The 27,114-nt window shown below is 48.3% G+C and overlaps 1 protein-coding gene across 1 annotated transcript; it reads right to left on the reverse strand.

The window, feature by feature from the left end:
• On the reverse strand, positions 1 to 25,195 carry LOC147119976 (melanoregulin-like). The gene is made up of 6 exons (XM_085984188.1): positions 25,174 to 25,195; positions 21,166 to 21,325; positions 12,577 to 12,739; positions 7,231 to 7,321; positions 3,807 to 3,967; positions 1 to 341 (listed from the first exon to the last, which is right to left on the reverse strand). Exons 1-6 carry the CDS (start codon positions 25,193 to 25,195, stop codon positions 264 to 266), a joined length of 675 nt encoding a protein of 224 aa, XP_085840314.1. The 3' UTR covers positions 1 to 263.
• Positions 25,196 to 27,114: the final 1,919 nt, after the last annotated feature.

Here is a 27,114-nt window from a genome sequence, read left to right on the forward strand (position 1 = left end):
CTGAGGGGAAAACCTTGAGTAAACACGTGCCCAGATCCTTTCAATTGGGGACGGTTCACAAGTTCAAAGCAATGTTTGAGCAGCTGAGGTTTTTGCTGAAGCCCTCCCATTTGATGCCTGATTGAGCCCTTGGGCCCAATCTCACCACGATGGGCTGCGTCACTCAGGCGGAGAGGCTGCGTCTCTTGGCCACACTTTCCAATAGTTGGACGGTCGCCTAGCAGGTACGAGCTCTGGCATTCCGGCGGGGGGGGTGGGGGGTTCTATTCACCGTCCTTGGGGTATCTCTGGCCAGCCTTCAGAAAGAAATCCTCCGCAGCATCCAGAGCGAACAGCCGGTCCTGTGAACAGTAAGGCACTTTATTACGTTACAATTGTCCTCGGGCTACAACAAGTTGACACACATCGTAGTCATAGTACAGCAGTACACATGGACATTGTGGGAGCTTCACTGAGAGGCTGAAGCTGTGGCCTAACCTACGATAAATAACTTGCATTTATAAAAATATCACAATTCGTAAATATAAATGCTACAATGAAGAAAGAACTTGCATTTCTATAGCGCCTTTCACAACCTCAGGACGTCCCAAACCGTTTTTACAACAAACAACTTGTATTTATATAGCGCCCTTAATGTAGTAAAACGTCCCAAGGCACTGCACAGGAGTATTTTAAGACAAAAAATTTGACACCGAGCCACATAAGGATAAATTAGGGCAGGTGACCAAAAGCTTGGTCAAAGAGGTAGGTTTTAAGGAGCATCTTAAAGGAGGAAAGAGAGGTAGCGAGGAGGACAGGTTTAGGGAAGGAATTCCAGAGCTTAGGGCCTAGACAACAGAAGGCACGGCCACCAAAGGTTGAGTGATTATAATCAGGGATGCTCAAGAGGGCAGAATTAGAGGAGCGCAGATATCTCGGGGGGTTGTGGGGCTGAAGGAGATTACAGAGATAGGGAGGGGCGAGGCCATGGAGGAATTTGAAACCAAGGATGAGAATTTTGAAATCGGGGCGCTGCTTAACCAGGAGCCAATGTAGATCAGCGAGTACAGGGGTGATGGGCGAACAGGACTTGGTGCGAGTTAGGACACGGGCAGCCAAGTTTTGGATGACCTCAAGTTTATGTAGGATGGAATGTGGGGGGCCAGCCAGGAGTGCGTTGGAATAGTCAAGTCTAGAGGTAACAAAGGCATGGATGAGGGTTTCAGCAGCGGATGAGCTGAGGCAAGGGCGGAGACGGGCGATGTTACGGAGGTGGAAGTAGGCGGTCTTTGTTATGCTGCGGATATGTGGTCGGAAGCTCATTTCAGGGTCAAATATGACACCAAGGTTGCGAACAGTGTGGTTCAGCCTCAGACAGATGTTCGGGAGAGGGATGGAGTCAGTGGTTAGGGAACGGAGTTTGTGGCGGGGACCGAAAACAATGGCTTCGGTCTTCCCAATATTTAATTGTAGAAAATTTTTGCTCATCCAGAACTGTATGTCGGACAAGCAGTCTGACAATTTAGAGACCATGGAAGGGTCAAGAGAAGAGGCAGTGAGTTAAAGCTGGGTGTCCTCAGCGTACATGTGGAAACTGATGCTGTGTTTTCGGATGATGTCACCGAGGGGAAGCACCTAGATGAGAAATAGGAGGGGGACAAGGATCGATCCTTGGGGGACACCAGAGGTAATGATACGGGAGCGGGAAGAGAAGCCGTTGCAGGTGATTCTCTGGTTACAATTAGATAGATAAGAGTAGAACTGGGCGAGTGCAGTCCCACCCAGCTGGACGACAGTGGAGAGGCGTTGGAGAAGGATGGAGTGGTCAACCACGTCAAAGGCTGCAGACTAGTCGAGAAGGATGAGGAGGGATAGTTTACCTTTGTCACAGTCACAAAGGATGTCATTTGTGACTTTGATGAGAACCGTTTCAGTACTGTGGCAAAGGCGGAAACCTGATTGTGAAGGGATTCAAACAAGGAATTGCGGGAAAGATGGGCATGGATTTGGGAGGTGACAACATGTTCAAGGACTTGAGAGGAAAGGGAGGTTGTAGATGGGGCGGTGGTTTGCAAGGACGGAGGGATCAAGGGTTGTTTTTTTGAGTACTTTTTGAAGTGCAGTCACTTGTAGGAAATGTGGCTGCCAATTTGCGCACTGCAAGGTCCCACAAATAGTAATGAGGTAATGATATATCATATATATAATATTGGCCAGGACACTTTGGGGGGGGGGGGGGGGGCGGGGAACTTCCCTGCTCTTCTTCGAAATAGCACCACGGGATCTTTTACATCCACCTGGACCGCCACACGGCATTGCATAATCCCAGAAGGATGAACACACAGAGGTCAGTTTGCTTGTTGCTCTCTTCAAACCTGGAGGCAGGTATCAAACATGCCTCAAAGCTCATAGCTTGGCCAGATCCAACAAGAACCAGGGGGAGATGAGGAGGATTTATTTACTCAATGAATTGTTATGATCTGGAATGCACTGCCTGAAAGCAGTTTCAATTGTAACTTTCAAAAGGGAACTGGACATATATTGAAAAAGAGTAATTTGTAGGACTACGGAGAGTGGGACTAATTGGAGAGCTCTTTCAAAGGGCCGGCACAGGCACAATGGGCCGAATGGCCGCCTTCTGTGCTGAATGATTCTATGAAGTTCATTAGCTTGTTGTGTCACAGATATTCAAATCAGCACAATCCAGACAGATCGATACTGCTGCATTAAAGAGCCAGCACCGGCCTCAATGATTCTGCACAATATTTGAATTTGGTGTGTTACTAAAGAGCTTGTCCCCTTCGTTCACAACCTTGGCATCCCCTTCACTCCCAAGCGGAGTTTCTGACTCCATGTCCTCTCCAAACAAAGACCAGCTACTTTCACCTCTAACATCGCCTGACTGCCCCCTACATCTCCAGCTCCCTCTCCTGCTTTAAGATCCTCCTTCAAATGGACCTCTTTGACCAAGCTCTTGGTCACGCCCCCTCCTAAGCTCTCTTCCTTTGGCTGGGCGTCCATTTTTACTCCCACCTCTGGGAAGTGCATTGGGCATTTGCGTACATTAATGGCGTTATATGAATGCAAGCAGTTTGTTGTTCTGTTATACCAAATAATTGGAGAAGGAATATTCACTGTTGCATGCTTTGACTTGGTAAGTAAACGAAGGGTCAACTGATAACTCTTTTCCAGCAAGAGACCTTACCCATGATCCTCTTCCCTGAATCATCACCAGAAAGTTGTTAGCTCAATGATTTCCAAATCAATCTTTCATTTTCCCTTCAGTTCAATATTTATAGGAAAAAAAGGGGGGAAGAAAGTCTTGCATTTATAACACCTTTCACGACCTCAGGATGTCTCAAAATGCTTTACAGCCAATGAAGTACTTTTGAAGTGTAGTCACCGTTGTAATGTGGGAAACACGGCAGCTAATTAATGCACAGCAAGATCCCACAAACAGCAACGTGATAATGACCAGATCATCTGTTTTAGTGATAAATATTGGCCATGACACCGGGGAGAACTCCCCTGCTCCTCTTCGAAATAGTGCTGTGGGATCTTTTACGTCCACCTGTGAGGGCAGACGATCCTCGGTTTATCATGCAAAAGGTGGCACCTCCAACAGTGCGGCACTCCCCCAGTACTGCACTGGAGTGTCAGCCTAGATTTTGTGCTCAAGTCCCTGGAGTGGGGACTGAACCCACAACCTTGTGATGTAGAGGTGAGAGTGCTACCCGCTGAGCCACCGCCGATACCCTATGAACTACAGGTTTGAGCAGCTCTCCATCTCCCTTTTACTAACAAGATTTTATAATAAAAACACTTACCAGCACGAAGAGATAGCTCTCTGGCACTTGACCTTCATTCAGGAAGATGCTGGTTTCTTTTGTCAGTCTGTGTAACATCTCTTGGACTGTGTACAGGTTCCAAGAGTGGATTGTACTCGATTTGTTCACAAACAGCAAGGTGTCAGCTTCATTCTGAAAACCTGAAGGAACAGTCGACTCAAATATAGGAGCAGGAGGAAGCCATTGAGCCCCTCCGGTCTGTTCCGCCATTCAATTAGCTCATGGCTGATCTTTTAACTTAACTCCATTTACCTGCCTTGGTTCCATATTCCTTAATACCCTTACCCAACAAAAATCTATCGATCTTAGTTTTGAAATTTTCAATTGACCCCCAGCCTCAACGGCATTTTGGGGAAGTGAGTTTCAAATTTCCGCTACCCTTTGTGTGACGAAGTGCTTCCTGACATCACCCCTGAACAGCCTAGCTCTAATTTTAAGGTTATGCCCCCTTGTTCTGGACTCCCTCACCAGAGGAAAGAGTTTCTCACTATCTTACATAGAGTATACAGCACAGAAATAGGCCAGTTTGACCAAACTGATCTATGCCAGTGTTTATGCTCCACACCAACCTCCTCCCACCCCTCTTCATCTCACCCTATCAGCATATCCTTCTATTCCTTTCTCCCTCATGTGCTTATCTAGCTTCCCCTTAACTACATTTATGCTATTCACCTCAACCACTCCCTGTGGTAGCGAGTTCCACATTCTCACCACTCCCTGGGTAAACAAGTTTCTCCTGAATTTCTTCTATACCCTCTTTGTAATACGGAGACCAGAACTGTACACAGTGCTCCAAGTGTGGTCTTAACAAGGTTCGATAGACGTTTAAAAATTAACTTCTCTGCTTTTCAATTCTATCCCTATAGAAATGGGCCCCAGTGCTTTGTTTGCTTTTTTATGGCCTTGTTAACCTACGTCGCTACTTTTAGTGATTTGGGTATCTGTACCCCTAGATCCCTCGATTCCTCTACCCCATTTAGACTCTTACTATCTAAGGAATATGTGGTCTCTTTATTCTTCCTACCAAAATGCACCACCTCACACTTATCTATATTGAAATTAATTTGCCAATTACATGCCCGTTCTGCAAGTTTGTTAACGTCTTGTATTTTGTTGTATTCTTGTATTTTGTATTAACTATATCCTCCAATTTGATGTCACCCGCAAATTTTGCAATTGTACTTCCGATTCCAGAGTCCAAATCGTTTATGCAAATTGTGCACCACAGTGATCCCAGCACTAATCCCTGTGGAACACTTCTTCCTATCTTTTGCCAGTCTTAGTCGCTACCCTTCATTCCTACTCTGCTTGCTGTTGTTTAGCCAGCTTGCGATCCGTTCTGCTACTTGTGCTGACTCCACATGTTCTGACCCTAGTCATGAGTTTACTATCATCAAAGGCCTTTTGAAAATTCAAGTATATCTACCCTATCAAATCCTTTAAGCATTGTAACCATTCCAATTAGATCATCCTTTAATCTTCTATACTCAAGGGAGTACAAGCCTAGTCTGTGCAACATGTCCTCATCATTTAACCCTCTAAGCCCTGGTATAATTCTGGTGAATCTGTGCTGCACGCCCTCCAAGGCCAGTATATCCTTCCTGCTGTGCACAGAACTCAATGCAATACGCCAGATGAGATCTAACATGAGCTTTATATAACTAACTGTAACATAACTTCCACACTTCAGCCCTCAGAGATAAAGGCTAACATTCCATTAGCAAAACGGGCTCAACAGTGCAGGCCTATCAGCTTTTCCCATTTAAGGACATTGTGGGGACGGAGAATGAACAAACTCGGCATCACCATGGCAATATGGAACTAGAACAGAGGTCGAGGGGAGATGTGACAGAGGTGTTCAAAATGATAAGGGGTTTGATGAGTTAAATGGGGAAGACCTATTTCCACTGGCCAGTGAGTCACCAACTAGACGGCATCAAGTTGAAGTCACGAGGGGAAGCAGATTCCATAATAGCTTTTAAAAGGGATGTGGAGAGGTATTTTGAAAAGAAAAGGGTGATGGGAAAAGGGCAGGGGAATGGGACCAAGTGGAGAGCTCTTTCAGAGAGCGCTCAGGGACGATGGGCTGAATGGCCTCCCCTTCTGTGCTGACAAAATTCTCTGAGATAACACTGATCCCTGTTTTTATTGGCAGCAGTCAGGAACATCTGAAGACTGCCCTTGTGACAGTGGGCTAGGGGCTGCTCCCCCAGCCTGCCGTCCCCTGCTCCCCTCATTCCCCCTCCACAGACAGGGCAATCATTGTCTGCATCTCTGAAGGATACCAGGAATGGGCCCCAAGCCCGCTGGTACCACCAGTGCTCACTACTCGTTGTATCTCGCCTAGAGGAAGCCAACGATTCTGCTGTTATCACAGGGGCACACGGACTGGTTTTGTAGCTTAATTATATTTGCCACACGACCTCTGGGGACAACCTGAATTCAGAAGTCAGTGCTGCAATACTGATGAGGCACTGCACAGGAGTGGGCACTCCACCCCTTGGGAGTGCTTTTGTTTCCGGCCTGGGGAAGGGGGAGTGGGGGAGGGAGCGTGGGAGCAAAACGTCAGCAGCAGTAAAGGAAAATGGTGGGCGGCAACATTACTCTCCTGCAGGCCAGCCATTTTATTCTGGACACCCAGTGCCGTGATTTTAATGTAGTTCACCTGTTATGGGCCTCATCCGTCCCCTGCTCCCCTCCCCTCATCACCCACCCCATCTCCTCATCCCCTCTCCTCTCCTCTCCCCCTCGCATCAGTCTGAATGACCACCCGTCGTGTGGGTGCCTGGATGGGGAGTGTCAATATGCCGCTCAACTATGGGGGGGAATGGGACTGTCACAGCCGACCCCAATCCGGATGCTGAATGCAACACTATCGTACTGACCTAGTATGCCAACTGTATGCAATTTCCAATGCATGGCTATACAGGCCAGGAGGGTACCAGTGTCACTTCTCCATCTGTTCTGAGGTGTCAGTGCGACTATTAACTTCATCACACTCACCCTCCCAGGCTCATGCTCCAGATAGTTATTCAGTGACCACCCGCCCCACCCCACCCCCCATAAGATTAAAATATATGATTGGGGTGGGCTGTGATGGCCCCCATGGTTGATTAGCCCATCAAAACCTGCTGTCCAGGTTCCCATGTGAAGGCTGGCCGCTCGGGCTTGGGCGAGGTTCGGGGATGGTTTACGGAGGAGGAGGAGAGGGAAGGGATGGAAGGCAGAGTGGAAACTGGAGAGAAGAACTGTCTTAAGAGAGGACCGGCCCAGAGGCAGCCATGGGGTGGGCCCTGTTCAATGCGACCACTGCGGGAGTGAGGCACAGTACAAGGTTAATGTAGCTCCAGCTCGCAGAGTAACCCAACTACAAGAGACTTGTACTCAGCGCCAAAGGCCTTACCTAATTCTTCTAAGATCCATTTCCAGCGGTTTCTCAGTTGTCTTCGTGTCTGTCGTAAAGTGTGTATGTCGTAGTTAAGTTTCTGCCACTCCTGTTTAAGAGAAAATGGGAATTGTTACCAGTGACTTAGCCGCAAGTCCAATGATCGAGCGAGTGAACTACCCTCCAACTAGACAGTACAGAGAGTAGTGTCGACCCCCTACACTGAATAGCGTGTCCTTGTCAAAGATGGAAGGCTGGTTTGGATATTGAAATTCTGCCAAGAGGTTATTTGCAAGTTTTCTCCCTTCCTTTCTTTAAGAACCCTTGGTAGGACCATTGGTTGACCTTGGTACCTAACCCAAAGGGCCATCTTAATGATGAGCCTAGACAGTAATGGGTAAATTTGATGAATGCCCACTCCAGGTTCAAAGCCACACCCACCAGGAAATCACATCAGCGCAGTGCTTTCAACCATGGAGCGCATCATCCGATCCCCACTCAAAGCCCAGGCCTGCTCCTCTATGTCTGCCTTTACCTCTCCTGACTGCCATCTCTTGTATCTCGTATATCTAAGTCCAAGTGGCCAATGTCCATGTGCCAGCCTGGATGATGAGTACGGGCGGGCCAATCGACCATGGGTTATGGGTGCCAGCACAGCCATGCACAATCCTCACTTTAGCCCACACCAAACACTTCCAGGAGTGGGAACCCTGGCTGAATACTTCCCCCCTCTAGGCTAGAGGTTAATTGTAGCACCCCAAATACTGAGATCAGCACAGACTGGGGATTGGACCATGGACTTTCTGGTCCAGTAGGGCTCAGTAATATACCAAATAGCTACTAGGGGAGTTGTCACCATTAGAAAGAATTTAGTATACACTAGTGTGCTGTGATATCAATTACAAGCTGCTTACTAGAGACATCTAGTGGTGGAACTACACTGACACCTTGAGCTAGATTAGCCATGATCTAATTAAATGGTGGAACAGGTTTGAGGGGCTGCAAGTCCTACTCCTAGCCTTGGCGAGGGTGCAGTACAGATTCACCAAAATGATACCAGGGCTAAAAGGGTTAAATTTAAGGACAGGTTGCACAGACTAGGCTTGTCATCCCTTGAATATAGAAGGTTAAGCAAGGATCTAATTGAGGTGTTGAAGATGATTAAAGGATTTGATCGGGTAGATAGAGAGAAACTATTTCCTCTGGTGAGGGAGTCCAGAACAAGGGGGCATAACCTTAAAATTAGAGCCAGGCCGTTCAGGAGTGATGTCAGGAAGCACTTCTTCACACAAAGGGTAGTGGAAATCTGCAACTCTCTCCCCCAAAAAGCTGTTGAGGCTGGGGGTCAATTGAAAATTTCAAAACTGAGATTGATAGATTTTTGTTGGGTAAGGGTATTAAGGAATATGGGGCTAATAATTTGGGTGCTTTACATCTCCAGTTACCGTCAAAATGTAGTAAAAAGATGGCGGCCGCCGCTCTTTTGCCAGCTGGTGGTGGGTCCTGCAGCATCCGCCATTTTCCGAGGTTCGGCAGCGCTGCCGGTAAGAGCGGTGGCCCTGCCTCAGCGAACTTGGACCTTAGTGCGGAGTTCAGCTCTGGGTCCTAAGCTCACCATGAACACCCAGCATTCAGCAGTCACTGAGGCACGGTCAGCACATCTTAAAGGGACACACACATCTTTCAGGTAAGTTTGCATTTAAGCTTTCGGACTCGATTTTTTTGAAGTAGTGGCTTGGTGCAATACATTTAAAATTTGTCTAAATGCGCAGGGAGTGCTGCCGGACGCTTGCAAGGCCTCGGATGGTAAAGGAAGGCCTCTGAAGACAGAAAATGCTACAAATACTCAGCAGGTCAGGCAACATCCGTGGAGAGAGAAACGGAGTTCATGTCTTAGGTCGAGATGCTGCCTGACCTGCTGAGTATTTCCTGCATTTTATGTTTTATTTCAGATTTACTTCATCCGCTCGCAGAAAGAGGAGGATGACGCAGAAGAGGAGGAAGCAACCCAGATAGTCCCTTTCTGGCCGTGATATCCGGGATGGAATGATCCGCCTGCAGTACAGTGGCCACAACCCCAATTCCCATTTCAACAGTCCCACACCTTAGCTTCCCTCTGTTACTGACCATCACAGCGTCCTCTTGGCCATAATGCGGAGATAAAAGCCACCAAAAAGCAAACTTTCCAATCCAACTTTATACATCCATCCATCCAATATGACATCAAGTAATCAACTCATCACCCCTGTGCATTCTCTTAGTGACTGTCTTGTGTGTGCCTTTGCCTATTCTACTGATGTCACACAGTGCTATCCCAGTGGCTGCAGCATGTCTGGTGGAAGGCTGCTGAATTTCAATGGGGGACACTGCAAGTGGCCTTGCTGGTCAACCTTGAGGTGGGAGTGTGAAGTTAAAGCACATGGGATTGGGGGTAAGGAGTGTGAAATTGAGTGACGGTGTTTTTTCTTCCTCACTCCGATTTCATGAATTTTACACTACCGCCAATAGCTAAACTGGCTTCCAATGTGTTGGGGATCAGGAAGGCCAATGTCAGTCACTGATGATGAGGGGTGAGCGAGAAAGGATACAGGTGGCTGCATTTTACATAGATAGAAGATAGGAGCAGGAGTAGGACATTCGGCCCCTCGATCCTGCTCCGCCATTTAATGAGATCATGGCTGATCATCCAAATTCAGTACCCTGTCCCTGCTTTCTCCCCATATCCCTTGATCCCTTTAGCCTTAAGAAATATATCTAACTCCTTCTTGAATATATTTAATGAATTGGTCTCAACTGCCTTCTGTGGTAGAGAATTCCACAGGTTCACCACTCTCTGGGTGAAGAAATTCCTCCTCATCTCTGTCCTAAATGGCTAACCCCTTATCTTTAGACTATGACCCCTGGTTCTGGACTCCCCTGCCATCGGGAATATATTTGCTGCATCTAGTCTGTCTAGTCCTGAAGTTTCAATGAGATCCCCTCTCATTCTTCTAAACTCCAGCGAATATAAGCCCAATCGACCCAATCTCTCCTCATACATCATTCCTGCCATCCCAAGTATCAGTCTGGTGAATCTTCGCTGCACTCCCTCCATGGCAAGAACATCCTTCCTCAGATAAGGCGACCAAAACTGCACACAATACTCAAGGTGTGGTCTCACCAAGGCCCTGTACAACTGCAGGAAGACATCCTTGCTCCTGTATTCGAATCCTCTCGCTATGAAGGCCAACATACCATTTGCCTTCTTAACCGCCTGCTGCACCTGCATGCCTACCTCAAGTGACTGATGCACAAGGACACCCAGGTCTCGTTGCACTTCCCCTTCTCCCAATCTTTTGCCGTTCAGATAATAATCCGCCTTCCTGTTTTTGCCAAAGTGGATAACCTCGCATTTATCAACATTATACTGCATCTGCCATATCACCCAACCTGTCCAAATCATACTGGAGTTTCTCGCCATCCTCCTCACAGCACACACGCCCACCCAGCTTTGTGTTGTCTGCAAACTTGGAGATATTACATCTAGTTCCCTCGTCTAGACCATTTATATTGCGAATAGCTGGGGTCCTAGCACAGATCCCTGCAGTACCCCACTAGTCACTGCCTGCCACTCGGAAAAAGAGCCGTTTATTCCAACTCTTTGCTTCCTGTCTGCCAACTAGTTCTCTATCCAAGTCACTACCTTACCCCCAATCCCATGTGCTTTAACTTTACACGCTAATCTCTTATGCGGGACCTTATCGAAAGCCTTCTGAAAGGTCAAATACGTCACATCTACTGGTTCTCCCTTATCTATTCTACCAGTTACATCCTTAAAAAATTCCAGTAGATTAGTCAAGCACGATTTACCTTTTGTAAATCCATGTTGGCTTCGTCCGATCCGGTCACTGTTTTCCAAGTGCTCTGCTAGTACATCTTTCATAATGGACTCTAGCATTTTCCCCACTACTGATGTCAGGCTTACCAGTCTATAATTCCCCATTTTCTCCTAGTCCACTCTTCAATGACCCCCCCCTCCAATACCTACTCCCCTTCCCACAGTACCTTCATGTGCAAGCGCAGGCGATGCAACACCTGCCCTTTTACCTCCTCTCTTCCTACCATCCAGGGCCCCAAACACTCCTTCCAGGTGAAACAGCGATTTACTTGTACTTCTTGCAATCTAGTATACGGTATTCGCTGCTCACAATGTGGTCTCCTCTACATTGGGGCGACCAAACGCAGATTGGGTGACTGTTTCGCGGAACACCTCCGTTCAGTCCGTAAGGGTGACCCCGAGCTTCCGTTTGCCTGTCACTTTAATTCACCGCTCTACTCCTACTCTGACCTCGGCCTCCTATACTGTTCTAATGAAGCTCAATGTAAGCTCGAGGAACAGCACCTCATCTTTTGATTAGGTACTTTACAGCCTTCTGGACTCAACATTGAGTTCAACAATTTCAGACCATAACCATCACTCCCATTTTTGTGATAATGGTACAGGAAACTTTTTTTAAATCCGGCATGGACGGGACCGACGTGGTGCCGGTTCATCAATAATTCCGGATAACCGAACGCTATAGTAAAAGATAGGGAGAGCTGACAGCTCCGTATAAAGCAACAAACCCTGTTGCTTAGCAACAAGTGTAGAACAATGGCCACAGGTTCCAAGCGTCTCTGTAGCTTAGCAACAGCTGCAGCCACACCCTTGCACAGCAACAGATGGAGGAATGCAAGTACAATATGAAGTAAAACCTACTCCTGAATTTTGCCGGTTAACCGAGATTTCCGGTTATTTAGGTTCCGGTAAATCAAAAGTTTCCTGTACTGCAATACCCATTTACACCTCCTCTAAACTCATCTTTTGTTTCTTTACTTGTCCCATTACCATCTCCTTTCGCCTCACACCATCATCCCTTTTGTTATTTAACCACTCCTGCCTTCCACCCTATCACAGACCTTCCCTTTTGTTCTTTCCTCCACTCCCCCCCTTTCCCTGCCTCTACACTTGCTTAAAAATCTGTTACATCTCTAACTTCTTCCAGTTCTGATGAAGGGTCATCGACCTGAAACGTTAACTCTGTTTCTCTCTCTCCACAGATGCTGCTGACCTGCTGAGTGTTTCCAGCTTTTTATGTTTTTACTTTCTGGTCATTTATCTGATTGCTGTTTGTGGGAGCTTGCTGTGCACAAATTGGCTGCCGTGTTTCCTACACTACAACAGTAACTACACTTCAAAAATACTTCATTGGCTGTAAAATGCTTTGGGACGTCCAGAGGTCGTCAGTGACATTCACATCCTGAGATTTATTAACAATTTATGACTGGCTGCAATTTCCTTTCCTTCCTTCAATTTTCACTCCCAGGTTACTGCAGCACATGTACCTCAGAATCTTTGTCTGCTTGCTTTCTTTTGGTAAGCAGATTAAGCAGTTCCCGATCGTCGTCTGCTTGAGTGTGAGAGGGGTCATGTGGAGAGCTCCATAAGTTCCTTTCATAGTCCCTGGGACTTTCCAGTATGCTGTATACAAACCTCTTTCTGCCGTCACTGTGTAAAAAAAAAACATATGTACCTTGTGAGGACTCAATTTAAACAGGTGTAGTCGTATTCTAGTGCAACTTCTGGACAGGAGCAACTTTAGTTATGGTGCACGGGCAATGTCCTAATGGAATATTGCAACATTCTAAAAGTCAGGTAATAAGGGTAAATAGTCCGAGTCCTTCTCCTGTGGGCAGGACCCTCATCTGCCGCTGGCTCATATCAGGAGCTTGTGGGATCGCTGCCCGTGATTTTCCATCCATACAACTCATGGTCTGCCTCTTCTTCCTTGTCTGGCCCTCAGTCTCTCTCATCACCTCCCCAGTGAGCAGTCCTCAAACAATCACAAGATAGGTTTGGTTAAAAAATGGCCTTCGGCCCATTGATCTCATTCTTACAAAATAGTAACCCTACCATCTTCCCATTTGGGCATCTATTTGTTTCTTAAATGAGACCGGTGACCTAGCCTCAACCACTCTTCCTGACACCAACAGACCCCTTCAGTGTAAAGAAATATACCCTAACAGCCATCCTAAGTTAGGCCATCACAATCCCAAACCTATCCTCTCTTGTCCTTCTGCCCTAGGACATCTGAAAATATTGCTCGTTTGTTCCGAGTTCTGACAAGAGGTCATCAACCTGAAACATTAACTCTGTTTCTCTCTCCACAGATACTGCCTGACCTGCTGAGTATCTCCAGCATCTTCTGTTTTTATTTGAAAATATTGCTTCATGTTTACTCTCTCCATCCTGCTACATACCGTATCTACCATTATGAGATCCACCCAGAGATGTCTCTTTTTGAAGCTGAAGAACCCAGATTATCAAGCACTCCTCATAGCTCTTCTCTCTGACAACTGGAGATCAGCATTGTTGCTCGCCTATGATTTGCCTCTGGGGACTGGAAGGCCCTCTTAGTTCACTGCAGCCTGAACTGTACCCAGTACCCCTGTTGCAGCCTCAGCACTGTACAGTCTCAACATGATCTCTGGGTGATGTGGACCCAACTGATTTGATAATAATCCAGCTTCCCAAATGCTTTGCTTATTGGTGACTTACATTATTTTGACATGTGTCAGCCGTGGCTCAGTGGGTAGCACTCTTGCCTCGGAGTCAGAAGGCTGTGGGTTCAGATCCCACTCAAGAGACTTGAGCACATAAGCCAGGTTGACACTTCAGTGTAGTATTGAGGGAGTTACGCATTACTGGAGATGCTGTCTTTCAGCTGAGGTGTTCAACTGAGGCCCCCTCTGATCTCTCAGGTGCAAGTAAAAGATCCCATGGCACTATTTGAAAAAGAGCAGGGGAGTTCTCCTCGGTGTCCTGGCCAATATTTATTCCACACTAAAATGGATTTTCTGGTCAGCATCAGATTGTGGTTTGTGGGACCTTGCTGCAGCCAAATTGGCTGCTGTGTTTCTGACATTACAACAGTGACTACACTTCAAAAGTTCTTTAAAGGACTGTAAAACATTTTGGAACATCCTGAGGTCAGGAAAGGTGCTATAGAAATCCAGTTCTTGCTTCATGTGTGTGATTAGTGAACAAACAACCAGGGGTCTCTTTTTACTTCTGCCTTTGTGCCCAATGGAATACAGTCCCCACCACTAATACCACCCATGGTTATGGGGGGCGGGGGAAGGGTGCAACTGTTTATACCGGCCAACTAGCAGTAGCCATTTGCCATTCCCATAGATGTCAATTACAAAGGCATCGCTTATACCGAGTTAACTGCTCTGGTTATTTCAGGCAAACGCAGGTCTTCAAGCAGATGTTCAATTAAAATGAAAACAGGGAATTATAGACCGGTAAGCCTGACATCGGTAGTGGGGAAAATGCTAGAGTTCATTATAAAAAATGTAATAGCAGAGCACTTGGAAAACAGTGACAGGATCAGACAAAGTCAACATGGATTTACAAAAGGTAAATCGTGCTTGACTAATCTACTGGAATTTTTTGAGGATGTAACTGGTAGAATAGATAAGGGAGAACCAGTGGATGTGGTGTATTTGGACTTTCAGAAGGCTTTTGATAAGGTCCCGCATAAGAGATTAGCATGTAAAGTTAAAGCACATGGGATTGGGGTAAGGTACTGACTTGGATAGAGAACTGGTTGGCAGACAGGAAGCAAAGAGTTGGAATAAACGGGTCCTTTTCCGAGTGGCAGGCAGTGACTAATGGGGTACCGCAGGGATCTGTGCTAGGACCCCAGCTATTCACAATATATATTAATGATCTAGATGAGGGAACTAAATGTAATATCTCCAAGTTTGCAGATGACACAAAGCTGGGTGGGTGTGTGTGCTGTGAGGAGGATGCAGAGAAACTCCAGTAGGATTTGGACAGGTTGGGTGATATGGCAGATGCAGTAGAATGTGGATAAATGCGAGGTTGTCCACTTTGGTGGCAAAAACAGGAAGGCAGATTATTATCTGAACGGCAATAGATTGGGAGAAGGGGAAGTGCAACGAGACCTGGGTGTCCTTGTGCACCAGTCACTGAAGGTAAGCATGCAGGTGCAGCAGGCGGTTAAGAAGGCAAACGGTATGTTGGCCTTCATAGCGACAGGATTAGAGTACAGGAGCAAGGATGCCTTGCTGCAGTTGTACAGGGCACACCTGGGGGAGAAATTCGGTATCGCCCATTTTGAGGTGTGAATATCGGCCGGGCGCAAAGTTTAGCGCCTGGCGCAAATTATCGTCGCCGGCTGCAAAATTCGCCTCTCGCCCCTGGAGGTGATTGGAGCACTAAATCGGGCGCTACACAACTCTCTTAAGGCGCTAAGCCCGAGGAGCGAGGCGCTACCTCAGAGGGCGGGTGCAGCACAGGTGCTGTCAGTTAGCGATTGAACACAGACACACTGGCGCCGGTCATTTCTTAAGGGGAGGTTCGATCTTGCTCTGCAGCCACGCCCTGCTCACTGGAGCCTTGAATCTCAGCCTAGAGAGACCTGTGGCGAAATCTTCCAGCCAGGGACTATGGAGGGGGCCAGGGAGTGAGCACAGCGCTTCAGCGAGCATGCCTTGGAGGCTCTGGTTGGCACGGTGGAGCGCAGAAGATCTCTACTGTACCCAGAGAGTGGCAAGAGGCCTTTGCCAAGCGAATACAGAAAAGCGTGGAGGGAGGTGGCTTACAGAGTGACCTCAAGCAGCATGGTGGCATAGTGGTTAGCACTGTTGCCTCACAGCACCAGGGACCCGGGTTCGAATCCAGCCTCGGGCGACTGTCTGTGTGGAGTTTGCACATTCTCCCCGTGGTTGCGTGGGTTTCCTTCGGGTGCTCCGGTTTCCTCCCACAGTCCAAAGATGTGCGGGTTAGGTTGATTGGCTATGATAAATTGACCCTTAGTGTTAGGGGGATTAAATATGTGGGGTTACGGGGATAGGGTGGGATATGTGTTGGTGTAGGGGTTACGGGGATCGGGTGGGATATGTGTCGGTGCAGGCTCGATGGGCCGAAATGGCCTCTATCTGCACTGTGGGGTTTCTGTGATTTCTGTGGCCCCTGTGCAATGCAGGAAAAAGTTCAACGACCTCACTCGGGTTGTCAGGGTGAGTGCCTTTTTTCAAAACCTCCTCATCCCTCCATCTCCACCTCACTTTATGGCCAGAGGGTCTTGAAAGCCCCAATGCCCAGCACCCATCCAACACCTATGGCCCTTTCATGAAACACACACGCACATTCCACACTTTGCTTACAGTAATGGCTATTCAACCATGGGAGGCATTTCAGGCAAGATCAGGGCTGCATATTTGCTCAGACGCCGTCCTTTTTCTTGCAGGCCAAGCTGGCTCATATAATAGGAGACAGCAGCAACGGACCGGTGGAGGGCGGCCTCACCTTCAAGCCCTCAGCGATCTTGAGCAGCGCGTCCACAGGATTGTGGCAAGCCGGATTCTTGGTCCCGTCGCCACTGGAGACGCCGACCCCGTTCTGGCCAGCAATGGTAAGGTCATCACCTTTTTGTCCTCTCTCCTTCCACTTGTTCCTCACAACAGCAGCCTTTGACACTTTCAATCCAAATCAGTACATCGCTGCACTCATGCCTCCCTTGCTGCCACCCTGTCCTCACACTAAAGCCACTCTTGTACCTCCCTGCTTTCAGATGGTGATTCACCAGGTGAGGAAACGGGCCCTCAAGCTGTGAAGCTGAAGGCGAGGAGGAAGAGGAAACCGGACCATCAGCGCAACCCTCTGCCGAGGCAGCCCATGCCCATACTGGGGACACGACTTCCCTGGAGGGGAGCGGGGTGGGGGGAAATGGTCTGGTGAGGGTGAAGCTCCAGGACCCAGCAGGCTGCAACAATGCGAGGGGGTTAGGGAAGTTCGGGGGCCTTCTCCCCGGACGGAGAGTGTGGCCTCGAGTCCTGCTGCACTGAATGCAGACGAAGAGCGGGTCCTCGCTGAAATGAGCGCCCAGGCGGAGCAAAGGCACACTGAGCTCATGGCTGCAGTGGCAAGGATGCCTGAATCCATTGAATCACTGGCAAGGAGTGTGGAGCACTTCGCTGGAGCACAGGCGGCTGCCACGCAAATGCTAAGTGCTGCAATGCAGTCAGTGGCTGGTCTCATGCAGACACAGATTGAGGTCACGCGAGCACTGACTGCTGCCACCCTCGCTGGATCGGGCAGATTTCCCCGGGGCTCTCACGGCGCCGCAGCAGGCCAGCAATCTGTGCTCCAGCAGATTGCTCCGCATGCTGAGGTGCTGCCCTGTCGGAGTGCCAGTGTGTTGGTCGAGCAGGGAGTTGCTATCCTCGCTCAAGAGGACAACATTCCTGCTGCCAACACTCGTCACTTCTCCACTGCAGCTGCCACCACCTGTAGGACAGACTGCTGCTGCCTATGCAGAGTTGGAGCAGTCAGCAGCCGGGCCCTCCAGGCCCAGAGCTGGTCCAGGCCATCCCTCAAGGGCATCTGCCGACTCAGTTTCTGACACTCGGCAGCCTTCCCCCAGCCTTGCTGCAGCCATTGGGGTCCCATTACGGAGGAGCTGCAGGGTGGGAAGGGGGCAATTTTGCAAGGGAGGCAGATCACACTTGAAGGGCAAAAAGTAGGAGGTGTCACAAAATGTATTTCATTGTTTTATTGAAGGCGGAGGGTTGTGGTCAAATTTTTGTTACTGTTTTGGACATTGTCACCATGTTGTGAGAGCCAGTTATGTGAATGGCTGTTTTTTTGGTGTTTCTTTCTATTACTTTGTCATGCGGAAATGAGACACAGTTTGGGAAATAAAGAAGTGTCTGTATTCAAAATGTGAATGTTTGGTCTTTGCACTCATTGTTGCCTTGACCGGCTTAGGGGTTGCGGGATGGTTTCATTCAGGTTGTTTGAATGGCAGAAGCCATTCCCTCAGAGGGGGCCTAGAAGAGACTTGCTATGAGCCTTTGATGGACGGCCCTTCCACTTTGTGCCTCCCTCCCGCCTTGGTGCTGCTGATGCCCATCCTCCTCAGCTGGTGCTCCAATGTCTGGTGGCATTGGCTGGGTCCTGAGGATTGCCAGGTTATGCAGCATGCAGCACACAACAACGAAGTGAGAGACGCGCTCAGGCGAGTACTGCAGGGCTCCTCCAGAATGGTCCAGACAGTGGAACCGTTGCTTGAGCATGCCGATTGTGTGCTCAACGATGTTCCTGGTAGCTTAATGGCTTTCATTGTATCGTAGCTCAGCAGGGGTGCTGGGCGAACGGAGCAGGGTCATCAGCCAGGTGCACACAGGATATTCCTTGTCCCCGAGAAGCCAACCTCCTGGGTGAAGCGGTGCCTCGAAAAGGTCTGCCACAGAAGTCTGGCGCAGGATGAAGGCATCGTGGCTGCTGCCTGGAAAGTGGGCATTGACAGCGAGTATCAGCTGTCTGTGGTCACAGACCAACTGGACGTTTAAGGAACGGAAGCCCTTTTGGTTGCGGAAATCCTCGGCATTCTCTTGTGTGGCCCGCAAAGCCACATGGGCGCAGTCAATGGCGCCCTGCACCATGGGGAAGCCCGCTATCATTGCAAAGCCCATTGCGCATTCTTGTTGCTTATCCGGGGTCATGGGGAAAGAGATGTACTCTCGTTTCTTTTTAAAGAGGGCATTTGTGACCTGACAGATGCAGCAATGCACCGCGAACCAGGAGATATTGGAAATGTCCCCAGTAGCGGATTGAAAGGAGCCAGTAGCATAAAAGTTGAGAGCCACTGTTATCTTCACTGCCACCGACAGAGACATCCTGCTCCTCAGTTGAGGCTGCAGATCTGGCTGAAGCAGGTGGCAGAGCTCAGTGACCACCTCCTTGCTGAATCGCAGCCTTCACAAACACTACTCCTCAGACATGTTAATGTATGAGAACCGTTGGCGAAAAACCCTGGGATGTTAAGGTCTCCTGTACCGATGCCTGTTGGCCCTCCTCTGTCTGGCCATGATTGCCACTCTCTCTCTGTGTCTTTGTGCCCTCTGAATGCGATGGAGAAGGACGACGTTCCCATCCATTGCAGCCCCCATAGTATCTGGGCAATCAAAAGTTATGACGGTCAAAAAGCAAAGTACCTGCAAAGTTATGGTCAGAAGCCAAAACTACCTCAGACAGCGTTGACTCAATGCAGAAGTCTCTCTTTCTCTCTCTCCAAGTCTCTCCCTCAGAACGAGTGGTGCAAAAATGGCTACCACACAAAAGCCAGGAAGAGGCCCCCTTTAAATAGTGCTCCCAGCCCCACAGTGACTGGGAAGCGTTCCAGTCAACCGGTCATTGGTCGCGCCAGGCGGAAAGGAGGGGGGCGCCACTGAATTTCTGGTCCGGGCTGCCCCAAGGGTGTTGCACTCTCGAATGACATCAAGATCTGTGTGCGCAGGAGATCGGGCGGTATTGTTTAGCGCCACCGCAAAATGTCTGGTCAATTTCGCGAGAGACGCAAATATCGCCGCGCCCGGGCGCTAGTTGGTTTGCGCCCCACTTAGCGCCCTCTTAAAGCACTAACGGGTGGCGCTACCAACTGAATTTTCCTCCCCTTCAGTATTGTGTGCAGCTTTGGTCACCTTATCTGAGGAAGGATGTTCTTGCCGTGGAGGGAGTGCAGCGAAGATTCACCAGACTGATACCTGGGATGGCAGGAATGACATATGAGGAGAGATTGCGTCAATTGGGCTTATATTCGCTGGAGTTTAGAAGAATGAGAGGGGATCTCATTGAAACTTATAAAATTCTAACAGGACTAGACAGACTAGATGCAGGAAGGATGTTCCCGATGGCGGGGGGAGTCCAGAACCAGGGGTCACAGTCTAAGGATAAGGGGTAAGCCATTTAGGACTGAGATGAGGAGGAATTTCTTCACCGAGAGTGGTGAACCGGTGGAATTCTCTACCACAGAAGGCAGTTGAGACCAATTCATTAAATATATTCAAGAAGGAGTTAGATATATTTCTTAAGGCTAAAGGGATCAAGGGATATGGGGAGAAAGCAGGGACAGGGTACTGAATTTGGATGATCAGCCATGATCTCATTAAATGGCAGAGCAGGCTCGAGGGGCCGAATGGCCTACTCCTGCTCCTATCTTCTATGTTTCTATTAGCTCATCACACTTCATTAAGGTGTGATTACCTGGGATACTTACAGTTGTGTCTGTTAATCAGCCTCCAGCGCAAGAGTGCCCTTTGCAACAACTGAGGTTGTGAGTACAAATACTCTGAATGCAATTGGCATTGTGAACTACAGCATGAAGCAACCTATTAGAGTTTTACCACCCACCTCATAGCATGCAAACCACATTCTATGGCCAAAGCACCCAATATAACCGGTGGGGACTGTTAATAATGATATTAACAAACTTGCAGAAAGGGCATGTAATTGGCAAATGAATTTTAATATAGACAAGAGTGAGGTGTTACATTTTGATAGGATCAAGTAGGGTGGGAGGAGACTCATGTGGAGCATAGACACCAGCACAAGCCAGTTGGGCCAAGTAGCCTGTTTCTGTGCTGTGTATTCTAAGCAATTCCATATAATTATATGCACATGTGCCATACTTTTACTTTTAATACTGCATTTGTACGTATTGGACTTTGCTTGCCACTGGTCAGCCCAGGCTTAAACACTGTTGAGCTCTCTTTGTGAGGTCTTGACCATCTTTTCCAAGGCTACAGTTCTCCCTAGCTTGGTCCAGCTGCAACTTTAGCTGCAGAATAGGGAGCAATCCCACTATAGACCCCTGGGTAACCCAACTAATTGCAACTTAGCCCCTCTTTCCTCTATTGCAACCATTGTAACCGAGTTACTCTTTCCCCCACTGTGACTTTGCTGCTCTTTCCCTCATTTTACTGCCCTGTGCTTCCTTTCCTTTAGCTAGTCCTCACATCACAGTCTGTAAATCTTCCCAGAACGCTATCCTTCAGCGGCCTCACTGGCTTGCTTCCAAGTTCCTCCAGATTCCAATTCCCACAATTGCTCTCCATACTTGCCAAAAACAATTGCCAATGGCTCCAAAAACCTTCCTGCCCAGTGGCACACATTCACCTGGCATCTCCTGAGGTCCCCTGATATTGATCTCCGCGGCACAGAGTCCGCTGAATGGAATCCTGATCTCAATAGCCTGGTCCTTTTCCAACTGTGGCTGGAGGACTCTCGCAATCCACACAAACGGTTAGGGCAAAAGAAAAGCTTTGTGAAGATTGGCGCTATCTCATTGCCAGAACAATGTAATCATGTGTGTGAGGCCAAAGTCATATAATGAGCTGAGTCAGCTCCCAAAATCTAAACCCTATTCCTAATGGATGGCAACAGGAATGATTCATTGACAAAAAAATCAATCCAGCATAATTACTTCAATGGAACTGTGACTGACGCTCCATGAAATTACAAGGCTAATTGAATGCCAATTGATAATCCTAAACATCAGGCAACCAAATAAAGCTTGGCTGCTTGTTTTACACTCAACTGCCCTTTGTCTTTTATTTTAATTCATTTTGGACAATTGATCCTTGTTTTGCCCTCACAATTTTTTCTGCCCGTTTTCTCCCCTCTCCTCCCCGAAGGTGGTGACTCATTGCTGGGTTACGGTTCCATGGGAGCCATTTGAGTTCTGGTATCTCACTCAAGTGGCCATTATTGAGCGATGTGTGAGTCTTTGCAGCATCTGCAGGCTATTCAATCAGTGAGACATCACACTGATCTGATCCTTGGCTTCCACCCATGAACACTTCCAGCAGGGGCCACTGGATACCAAGCAGGACCAGGAAATGTGGGCCACAGCTACATTGTCCCCTCTAACTCGACAGCAATGAGGCCAATGGCAGCAGCTCTTTAACTGCTACCCTGCCCGAGGTCAGCTCATTCCGCACTGAGCAGGGATTGAACCTGGGACTGGCCTGAATGATTCAGCTACTCAAGGGGGGCATTGTTACTGTACTACATGTGTAATAAGGGACAGCTTAACATGTGTATGACACCAGAACAGATGACCGTAGGGTTGTTGGGAGCTAGATTGATCTTAAGCTACATGCAGGCCACTTGTTTCAGAATGTGGAATGAAGCATCTGAGAAAAATTAATGTAAGAGAAGATCAACGCTGAGGACTGAATAAAATCACCAGTCCCTCTGGTATCTGAGGTATTGAAGACATGCCTGGTGGTGACACCTACATAACACCTTAACAAGACATCAGTGTGCAGTATTGAGCTCCACACTATAGGAAGGATATTGAGGCTTTAGAGGAGGTTACAGCACAGATTCACTCGGATGCTGCCTGGTTCACGCGCGATTTGCCTGCTATATGTGATGGTCCATATATGTGATGGTCCATATAACGGGGTAGTGCTGTAATATCGGCAATGCCATACATAGAAACAACTCTGCCTCTCTCGCTCTCTCTGGATACCAAGGAGTAGATTGTCTGCACCCTGCAGTTCAAGGGCTGTAAATATGGAATGGCCGGTGACTAGATCTGCCGGCGCGATCCTATTACAGATATTTGGAACCATTTGTTGCTCAATAACATCGCCCCCTATTGTTCTCCCTGTGCCCTGCATTGTTCACAGCCTGGTGCAGGCCACATCTCACTAACCACAAATGGGCTGCAGTAATGTCCCTCCGTTAAAGGGATATTCTCCAGCTGTTTTAATATTGCCCCCAAATTTTAATTGGAACAAGACTAATTAATAAAAAAAACACCGCCCGTTGTGTTAGCGTTGAGTGGCAGCAATTCCTCAACAAAGATACTGTACTATTGAACAAACAGGTTACATTTTAATTTACATAATCCAACTAATTTAATTCAATGAGAGGGCTGTCCTATGAGGAGAGATTGTGTAGAATGGGCCTATACTCTTTGGAGTTTAGAAGAATGAGAGGTGATCTCGTTGAAACATACAAGATTCTGAAGGGGATTGACAGGGTACATGCTGAGATCGATAGATTTTTGGACTCTAGGGGAATCAAGGGATATGGAGATCGGGCGGGAAAATGGAGTTGAGGTTGATGATCAACCATGATCTTATTGAATGGTGGAGCAGGCTCGAGGGGCCCTATGGCCTACTCCTGCTCCTATTTCTTATGTTCTTATGTAATCTGAGTTTAATTGAAATAAAGTTCCACAATGATCAGTGTGAAAAAGGAAGATAACAATTCATTAATACAGCTGTTTCTGCCCAAATTAAACGGAGCACATAAGACGCTACAACCGACAACTTTGAGATTGATGTTAAATTGAATGGTTGATGGTTGTCCCTTTTTGGCCGATATAAGCAACTGCTCATTTCAAACGTGGACATTTTAAGTGGTGGGGATTGTCTGAGGAATACAACTATAAAGAAAGACTGGGAAAAGTGGGGTTATTTTATTAGAACGCAGATTAAGGGGAGGTGTGTAAAATTATGAAAGGATGGAAGCAGACCGTTTCCAGTAGTTGAGGGGTCTAGAACGAGGGGCCATTGATACAGGGTTAAATGCAAGAGATTTAGAACAGAGCACAGGAGAAACTTCTTCAGAGTTGTGTGGCTGTAGAATTCACTTCGAGGGTTAGTGGTTGGGGGGATTTTTACTTGCCGACGCACTGGGAGTGATGGGGAGGGGGGTCCGGTAGCACGTGGAAAACCCAGAAGTGCAGCGGGTCCGTCAGTGGCTTTTTAACCCAGCCGCTGCATTTGCATCAAACTTCCAGTTTCCCAACCAATTATGTTGAGCGGGCATGATGACGAGGCGCATGAGTCGATTTCAACTGTAGTATTTAAAGGGACACTGCAAAGATGACATTTGATGGATTCTGCAGTTGGGAGAACACAAGGAACTGTCAGAATGGAGTCTCACCATTCAAAGTCTGTGGCGCGCTTTAGAGACGCCTCCCTGGATGTGCTGCTGGGGGCTGGAGGTTGCTCGTGAGGTCAGCAGCGGTGCCACGCTCCTGGATCCAGTGCAAGAAGCGTTTCAATGATCTAAGCAGGACCGGAAAGGTGAGAGCAATGGCACATTCAACTACATCCTGATGTATCACACCAATCCTGTCAATAGAAACATAGAAAAATAGGAGCTGGAGTAGGCCATTTGGCCCTTCGAGCCTGTTCCGCCATTCAACACGATCATGGCTGGTCCTCTATCTCAATACCATATTCCCGCTCTCTCCCCATACCCTTTGATGCCTTTTGTGTCTAGAAATCTATCTATTTCTTAAATATATTCAGTGACTTGGCCTCCACAGCCTTCCGAGGTAGAATTCCACAGGTTCACCAGCCTCAGAGTGAAGAAATTTCTCCTCATCTCAGTCCTAAACGTCTGAGACTGTGACCCCTCATTCTAGATTCCCCAGCCAAGGGAAATATCCTCCCTGCATCCAGTCTGTCTAGCCCTGTCAGAACTTTATATGTTTCAATGAGGTCCCCTCTCATGCTTCTAAACTCTAGTGAATACAGGCCTAGTTGACCCTTATACGACAGTCCTGCCATCCCAGGAATCAGTCTGGTGAACCTTCGCCGCACTCCCTCTATGACAAGTATATCCTTTCTTAGGTAAGGAGACCAAAACTGCACACAGTACTCCAGGTGTGGGCTCACCAAGGCCCTGTACAACTGTAGCAAGACATCCTTGCTCCTGTACTCAAATCCTCTTGCAATGAAGGCCAACATACCATTTGCCTTCCTCATTGCACCAGCATGTTTGCTTTCAGTGACTGGTGTACAAGAACACCCAGGTCCCTCTGTACATCAACATTTCCCAAACTATCACCATTTAAATAATAGTCTGCCTTTCTGTTTTTCCTACTGAAGTGGATAACTTCACATTTATCCATGTTATACACGTTATCCATGCATAACTATCACTTTAAATATTTTTACCTTGACAGTTCTAAGTCACGCTGCCTTCTCAAGCCTGCTCCAGCACATCACTCCTCACACCAACTTACCTTGCAGGTGCAACCATCCCTCTCTGTCTATACACTTCCTCACATCCCCATCTGGCCATCCATCGCTAACACTCACCCTCATCTTTATGGAATGTCATGGCTCTCTTAGTCACCCTCAACAAATGGTGTCCAACCATCCGTTCAACTTTTCAGTACTTTCACTCATAGGCAATGTTCCCTTTAATTTTTTTTGGGTGCACGGCCCCTTTAAGGGGCTGCGCGGCCCATTCAAAATACTGCGCATGCGCGGTTTTTCCTATTTAAAAGCCGGTAAGCCGGCTGCGCGGGAGCTGCAGAGCGTTACGTGGCCATGCGACCGCACAGCTTAAAAGGGAACATTGCTCATAGGTCTCTTCTTTCCATCCTTGCAGGAGAAGAGAGCACAGAACACCAGCGAGAGGCAGAGAACTGGAGGTGGACCTCCAGCAATCTCACTACTGACAGCTGCGGAGGCGGTGGTGCTGGACATCAGCGTGTTTGGCCGTCGAAGATGGGGAGATGGGGGCCTCCCAGCTACCGGGTGACAGAATGAACTATCACACAGCCACAAGGCATACAACACTCACTCATGTAGACTTGATGTCAGCAGCGAGTGAAATATGATCATGAGCATAATCATCACTTAAAATCTTCTTACCTTGCCAGCTCTAATTCATGTCTTTAATCTCCCACAGGGCCTACAATCAGCCCACAGGAGATGGTGCAGGAGGATGACTCCTCAGAGGAGGCCACTCACTCTGAGGGTGCTCATGCAGACCAGGCACCAGCTCAGATGCTCACACTTTGGTGGGACGAGTAAGGCAGATAGTTGAGTTTTCACCTGGTGACTCGCACATCGCAAGGTGAGCAAGAGCAGATGGCGGAGACAGGAACAGCAGTAGAGAGTCCGCATCGGAGGTCGCAGCCCTCTCCAAACTCTGCTCAGCTGGACACAGATGCTGTATCCTGGGGGCTGTCGATGAAGAGGAGAATCATTGAGCAGCAACAGATAATGTGCGATGTACTGGCAGGCATTCCAGCCGCACTGTGCATGCTTGCAGAGAGATTGGAGGAGTCCGTCTCAAGCATGAGTGGCATGATGTCGCAGGCCTTTGGGATGATGTCTTCATCCATGGAAGAGTGGCCACCTGCATGGAGCATCGAACGCAGCAATCAATCAAGTTCATGCAGGCCCTCACCAGTGGCTCGCACACATTGAATCTTTTTCGATTCAAGATGGCGACCGAGGCGGTCCGGAGCTAAGCGCTCTCCTGCTTCGGATGGCCCGCAACCCCCGATGCCGGAGCGATGAGTTCAGCGAGTCGGGTGGAGGCAGCGCAGCAGTGGGAAGCGGCAGCAGCAGCCACGAAGACTCGCTTCGGCACGTCACCCGGCAGCTCCTCGTCGTGAATTTCTGTTTCGGACTAGGAGGGGGGGGAGCCAGGCATGGCGGTTGGAGGTCGGACGTGAGCGTGAGAGGCAGGCCCCGGCCCGTTGCAAATTTGAACCGGCGACAGTGCAGGAAGCTCGCAGTTCGAGGGGAAGGAGGGAGAGCCGGGCATGGAGACCGGAGGCCAGACGGTAAGCATGAGAAGAAGGACACCATATTGTGGAGCCGGCAATAGGGAGGAGTCGTCCGCGGAGACGGAGCGGCTGATGGACATCGCGTTGCCACTGCCATTGGACGCAATTGAATTGACTTTTACTGAACATGGCGCTGTAGAATAGCGATGTGCCTCTGTGAGCTCCCACAGCCTATTGTGGAAGTGATCGGGGAGTAAAAACATTCCATTGTAGTAATACATATGGCAAATAAAATTGAGTTGATTTGATTTGCCACCTTAAATAGTGAAAGTAACCTGTAAAGTTGTGAAAATAACCTCAGCATTGTGAACAAAAGCCTTTCACACAATCAGGCAAGAAAGTAGTGGTGAGGTTTTAGTAGTTATTGGAATCTTTGCCTGTTATTTCTTCAGCCCCCTCTATTGCCATGGTGAATGTGCCTTGCTTTCACTGGCGAGTCCCAGGAAGCCCGGGA

This window comes from Somniosus microcephalus, chromosome 4, assembly GCF_052327205.1.
Source record: "Somniosus microcephalus isolate GS21.2 chromosome 4, FLI_Smic_1.0, whole genome shotgun sequence".
NCBI classification, from domain to species: domain Eukaryota; kingdom Metazoa; phylum Chordata; class Chondrichthyes; order Squaliformes; family Somniosidae; genus Somniosus; species Somniosus microcephalus.